The following is a 7,128-nucleotide window of genomic DNA, read 5'->3' on the forward strand; positions in this document are numbered from 1 at the left end:
AATTTTGTTCTCTTAACAGGCAGATTTTCATAATGCATGTATGTTCGTTTATCTATATTTTCCCGTGAGGACTGTGCAGTTCACCTCTTCCTAATTTACTGGGTGGGCCTATATGGAATCTAGTGCACCTGTGGAAAGCGTTATGTTTTTAAATTTCTTTCTTTAATCTGCGAGGAACCATCGTCGTTACAAATGTATGCACAAATGCAAAGTATGTAACAATGTTCTGATGCTGTTGTTAAATTTGACCCGCGTAAGACTGTCATGATAATTTTTGATGTTGGGTTAGCGGGGTTAGCGGCATAGTATTTAAATAACCACATGACATGTCAGAAGAGAATAGAAGGGCGATTGATATGATAATCATAACATAGGGCAAGGTTAGAAAATGTCCTACTTCTTTGGCACGGAATTGAAGGTATGTCTGGGACCATCTGGATGAAGTCGAGTCACGGTGAATAATGTCTATGGTGTATGGGTTATGCATTCGAGAAGAGAGCCTCCGAAGGACGATTTGGAGCCGAGATAAGACGAGAGCTCACTAGCAATGGTTGCGCATTTGAAAAGACCCATTGAGATGTATAGTAGGTTCACCGAGATGGGAGGGCTATAATCAAATGATTATTCTATTGAGTGGTTAATCGACAAGCTTTGCTACAGGAATGATGAGTTTATTACTCTTAGCGTCGGAATTGTCTCTCCTTGCATGTTGGTGTCTCGTTTTGCTTGAGGGAGCTAGGCATGGGATGGGCGACTTGACCGGTAAGTGGACACAATAATGTACAAGTATAAATGCAACAGTGAAGTAGAGTTTAATGCCATAACCTTTCTTGAAACTCTCGTTTCGTGCTCGCCTGCGTTAGTGTTTCGTACTTTCTCAAATCGTGTAAAAGTCGCATGAAACAGGAAATGAGATTAAGAGAAGATGTGCAATATTTTAGGACTAATATTGTACGTTACTCTATAATTAGATCTAAAGTTTATTTAAGTTTTCATCGTCGGAGATTAAAATACTTATGAATCAATTAGACCTAGTTTGTTCTCATGGTACGTGTACTTAGTAACTAACATTATCAGCGATGTGTCTACATATAGGAAATGAAATACACCATTATCTCGTTTGGTTGCACAGCACCTGATGTAATTTATACGCACATCTAAACAACGTAAGTTGTCACACTGAACCTCCGCAAAATCCAACAAACATATACCAATTGAAACCTTAAAAGCAAGTGTACAGATCACCTATCATGAATGTAGGCTTCAAAAATATGTTTATTTCGAATTGTTTGAGTTTTTTTTTTTAATTTATATCGGTTTGGTTTACTTGAACCGGGTCGGGTCAGGTCGGTCTGGCCAGGGAGGTGTTACAAAAGGAGTGGAATATCTTTGCAATTTGTGCAAATTTATTCGTAGGTTCTATCGCACGACAAGTGAATGCCTTATAGCATTATACATTTCACCGGCTTTGATGTTCCATACTCCCAGCCACTCTTCCATATAGTTTGGATATGAAGGCAAAATAAGAGGTTCTTGAGTTTGACAATTAGGCTGTATTTCAAAGGAAATCTTGAAATCCTTTATGAAACTTGGTGATAATCTTGCAAGGGAACAACTACTTTAAGTTTTTCTTCAAATCTCCTTGCTCTGAATACCCTGGGACTGAAAAGGAGAATTGGTATCTATTAACGTTTGAATGTCTTGAACACATTTTGTGCATAGTATTGTTTGCCAGGTTTGGCACTTGAATATTCAATCCTTCAATCCAATTGGCTAATGCATGTTTCTGCTTGTTTAGTAGCATTTTACAGTTAAAGAAGTATAGTTGTTTACTAAATTTCTTCGCGTGTCCTATATTCTTTGCACACTACGCAAATGCTGCCAAAAAATCGAAGGGGACAGCGAATTGCTGCTGACTGGGTATGCTGTATTTTAAGAATGATGCATACTGAATCACAAGATATGTCTTTTGTCAAAGCAATTGATTAACATCTGCTATAGATCGCATAACTTCTCGGCGGCACTGAACATGGGTACAAAGGAGAGATTCTTGTTTCTTCTTCTTGTCTAACACCTCCCTGGTCTGACTTACGAGTATGTACCTATACGAGAAAATACACGTACATTTGGGGTTGACGTTCGTGCTTGGGTGTGACATATTCGACGGCACCAAATTTGCTGTTGATATCCGTACATCTTCACAATTGTCAGAATGACCTAGTAAAACGAGGCGATTTATCATATCTTGTCATAATGAATATATGATATTTGGAAGTTGTAATCTAGTATTACACCTTCTCGCCACCATTTGTAAATTCGTCGAGAGCATCTTCTCAGCTGACCTAAATATTGCAAGTGTTCCTGGTAAGCTTTACAAGCACATGTCTTATGCATTTAGACAGCAAAGAGATTTCTGTTGATGTTCAGCCTTTTTCCGACTTTAAGTCTCTACAATCTTAATCCTAAATTCAACATACACCATATTATGTGTGCTCAGAGAAGATGTAATATCAAAATTATAGTTTGTTAATGCTTCCTTTCCCGAATTAGTTTATCTATGTTATAATAAAATTGCTGTTGCATTTTTCTGGAAGATCCTCTATTATCTAATCCCGAATATTATGTATGTATGTATATACTTTTAATGTATAGTTTCTTACATAAAAGGTTACAATGATCGTGTTTGCGTGAATTTCACTTTTGTTATTGCTTATTTTGTTTTGTTGGTAATTTCACATCCACAAGGGAATGTGATCCGGAAGAGACAAGGATCGGTCTCCTGCCCAAGGGCCTACTTCGAGTGTGACGACGGGACGTGTATCCCGGCGGAAAGGGCCTGCGACTGGTATATGGACTGCGGCGATTATTCCGACGAGGGCGATAATTGCCAATACGAAGGTAGTTTATTAGATTATGACTTATATATCTCTGCTGCATATTATAAGCAAAAAAACAAAAACAAAAAACAAACAAACAAACAAACAAACAAAACAAACAAACAAAAAACAAACAAACAAACAAACATCTCTCGGACTTACCTATTCGCTGTACTTATGACAATGTCTACAACGCAAAAAGTGACCTGTATACAAGGCGGTCCCATTTGGAAAATAGTTTCCATAGTTTTCGCTTGTTAGTTTGTTTGTTTGTTTTTAGTGAAGAGGTTTCGGACTTTGACATACAGAATACCTAAGACTTTTTCTCATGCAAATATAAAATTACGCCGAGTCATAATATAATATGCCTTATAAAGTGAAATAATGGGTGCATGCAACAGTTTTAGTGACTTAGTAATATATGTGTGTGTATTTTAAAACTACAAAAATGTTAAATAAGAATGAATGAATTAATAAATAAATAAATAGATAATGTATATAATTATTATGCATATAAAAACACACACAATGTATATGTTTACAGATGAATGATAACACATGTATATATCATACAACATCATGTACAGCGGAAATCATCTAACAAGTGGAATGACTAGCAAGAACAGAGATAGCAAACTAGGGTCTTTTTTTGTATAGCGCCCTCGTTGTGATTTCCGTTTGTGTGCTTCTTGCCATGAAGTCTCAGTTGTCTACAGTGTTCACACGACACCCTCTGTCCTTCTCCCTTCCATCAGGATTTGTGTGTTTGTCAGGAAGTAGTATGGTGTCCACCGACTGGCTGTGCGACGGATTCAACGATTGCGACGATGGAAGCGACGAGGATCAACAAATGTGTCTTAACGATTTCGGTAGGCTACAAAATGGAATATTATGAAAATATCAGATCGCAATTTACGCACACATTTCAATCCCAAGTAATCAATAAAGAACAGTATATTGTAAGACGTGACTGAGTTACCGTCTGTGCAACTTGTCGAAATCTTATTGTATTTCCGGTGTTTAGTGACTTTAATTGCATTATCAGCAGATTGACGAACAAATTTAACAAAAAATTCATAACGCACAAGCGTCACGTCTACGGTAACCCTTTTATTTTTCTTTCTTTAAGATAAGGCACAATGGTGCTTTACTTCTTTGATATTCTTGATGATATTATTAAGTCAGTACCACTTGGCATGATTTACAGATTAGGCAGACACTGCCAAAAAACAAGACAAGTGCGTAAAAACAAAAACATAAGCAGATGGAATGAGTAATGAATAAACACAAATCGTTAAATGCAGTATACAGTATATGGTCTTCATCTCCTTCCTGCTTGTTTTTGCCGATTGTTTGTTCGTTAGATGTGTTGCTATTAAGAGTCACCCCTCCTCAGTCTTGTAGCATTGCAATGAAATTATTTACGTACATTTTACAGATTTACTTATGACGATCCACATTTTTTTTTTCTCGACAGAAAAGGTGAAGAAGGTTTGTCCCAGGATATCATGCGATAACAGCACGAAATGTTTGACAGAGGACGATATTTGTAATGGTCAGAAACGCTGCGCAGACGGCTTGGACGAGAGTGACGAACTGTGCGCTGAAGGCAAAGGTTGGATGACGTCATTTTGCTCTTTTCATACCTTGTAGTCTCATGTTATATCATTTTTTTTTTGGTATTAATAATCATCCCCGGCACTCGGCTTGCTGTTCGTTTGCTGTTTTCGGTGGTTGTTGTTGTTGTTGTTGTTGTTGTTGTTGTTGGTTTTTTTTTCTCGGGGGGGGGGGGGGGAGCATGAGTGAAAACAGTATTCCTAATTCGCACTTATTGCATATATAGACCGTCATCTTCTGGGTTTTAGACAACAATTACAATATTAAGCACACAGGCTGTAACATGTTAGTCGGACAGAGGGCCTATATCGATGAAGTTGTGATCTTGGTCGCATATCGGCATAATTTTGTATGAATATAAGGTCTTCTATCTTCTGCTCAGAAGATATGTCGTTGTCCAAAGCTACTAGCCAATTTCTGTCTATTTTTGTTGTGCTCGTAAGATGTTATGTTTATATACTTCGATTTCTTTATTGAAAGAAGCTGTTTGCTCCTTCCAAAAAGACAGCGAGATACTGTAATATAGTGGACTATATAACGTGAAAATCATTTAGGAATTTAAATACTTTGCCAAAACTTTTCCTTCGAATGACTTGATATTCGCAACAGAGATGCTAACGTTTCTATTCACCAATGGTACCTCTCTACTCGTAGGAAGGTGCTTTTCGTGTGATGGGAGAACTCGCTGCTTAGAATGGGACTGGGTGTGTGACGAAATAGCGGACTGTGCCGACATGACAGACGAACTTAGCAAGTGGTGCGGAACAGGTAAGGACGAGATTGCGCACAAAGTGCATTGGTGTAGCTCGGCATACTGTGCTCATCGTGCTCACCGTGGTCCGCGGTGAGAGATGGAGCACAGTGCAATTGTTATAATTAAGAGAAGTAGACGGAGAAACCGTACAAACCGTGGCTAATTTATTGTAGTTGGTTATATGAAGAAGACATTTTTCCAACAGTAACTTACTCTACTTCAAGTGATTAAAACCCCGTAAAACATAGAAAAGCTTTCAAGAGCGAAGTAAACTTCGACATGTCCGTCTATTTCGCCAAAATGAAAAACAATAATATAAGTTATGATTGTGAATACCCTGATCGACGACCGCAAGCGATCATTAATTCCACCTGCTGTGTTACCTTTGTGATCAGTTTATCAGCGATGCTGGAAAGGGTCCTTCCTCTGCGGCCACACTCACTTCTGCGTCCCACAGAAATGGCGCTGCGACGACCAGAACGACTGCGGTGATGACACCGATGAGCGGTCATGTGGTACGTTTGGACATAAAATTATTTCCTCCTTGTCCCTTTTGTTTCCTTCTTCCTCTTGTAGTTGATTTGGCATCATTATCACCATCTTCAACTCTTACTTCAGCAGCTAGATTTTGAAGTCTGCAAACAATATAAGCATTTTTTTTTTGGTCACAAAAAAAAAAAAAATAATCAAAGGATTTGGAAAGATTAAGAAGAATGTAATGATTTCCATGCATTAAAACTATACTAGTCAGAATGTCATCGATGGGAGTGAATGGATAATAAATTGATTGAAGAGATAACGCTTCAAGAATGACTCTATAAACGTGTTCATCTCTCAAATGGCCTTTTCAGAAAGATTTGCACAGTATGTAAGATCCAATAATAATTATGCAGCTACCATGCACCACCACCACCACCACCACCACCACCACCACCACCAATAACAACAAAAATATATAAACAACGAAAATGATAATCACTGTAAGAATGTATTTGTAGAAAACTTCATTATCGACCTGAACCCCCCCCCCCCCCCACCCCGCCCACCAGGTGAGGATGTTCAGTGGACGGGAACCTTTGAATGGTCTCCATGGAGTGCATGGAGCGAGTGCCACCCGTCGTGCGGTCCCGGCACCCGATCTCGGTCCCGAGTCTGCGACTCTCCGGGAAACTTGTGCCCTGGGCAAGGACTGGAAGAGGAAACGTGTGAGCTAGCGCCCTGCATCATGGACGAGATCGGTATGCAATATACTGTATAACACTAATGGATTGGTGCTATTCAGAGTGTAGAACGCTGTAGAGATTTTGTAACGAAAAACTCGAAGGTCTTACGCAGAGCTATAAACACAAGGTAGGGTCTTACTTTTTGCCCCTCCCCTTTTTGCAGAAAATAAAGGGTGAGACTTTTTGCTTTGTGTTGCTGTTTGTCAGGCGATGTCAATAAAAAGGCATCACCCCAAAATGTGCTTGTCAGCCGATTAACCACGGAAGTTGCACCAAAAAAATTACCCCCTTTTTTCCCCTGTCGGCTCATTTTGGCAGGCAAGTGGCAGCAAAATGTCCCCGTAATCCATATTTCAATAGTTCTGAATATAATTATCTGATAATGATGACATAAAAGAATGGTCATAATATCATAATACATGAAATAACAATACGATAACAGCCATAGTAATAAGAATTAGAAAGAATACCGTCATTTTCCATAAAGTTTACCGAGGAGTACCGGTTATTTCGTCATCTTCTGTAGATAGTAAAGTATACGTCTCAGCGACTTCATGTTTCAACAGATATTCAACGATCTAGTGTATGCACGGCGTAAAACATGCCCGTACACTATTGAAAGCAATTTCATTTTGCTGATGGCAGCGGAATCACATAA

General features: G+C 38.8%; 1 protein-coding gene across 1 annotated transcript; it reads left to right on the forward strand.

Annotated features, from left to right (window-relative positions):
- The first annotated feature begins 499 nt into the window (after positions 1-499).
- Positions 500-6,505, forward strand: LOC140227637 (uncharacterized). The gene is made up of 7 exons (XM_072308055.1): positions 500-762; positions 2,746-2,898; positions 3,632-3,745; positions 4,354-4,491; positions 5,148-5,261; positions 5,643-5,762; positions 6,297-6,505. Exons 1-7 carry the CDS (start codon positions 663-665, stop codon positions 6,503-6,505), a joined length of 948 nt encoding a protein of 315 aa, XP_072164156.1. The 5' UTR covers positions 500-662.
- Positions 6,506-7,128: the final 623 nt, after the last annotated feature.

Source organism: Diadema setosum, chromosome 4 (assembly GCF_964275005.1).
Source record: "Diadema setosum chromosome 4, eeDiaSeto1, whole genome shotgun sequence".
In the NCBI taxonomy this organism is placed as follows: Eukaryota; Metazoa; Echinodermata; class Echinoidea; order Diadematoida; family Diadematidae; genus Diadema; species Diadema setosum.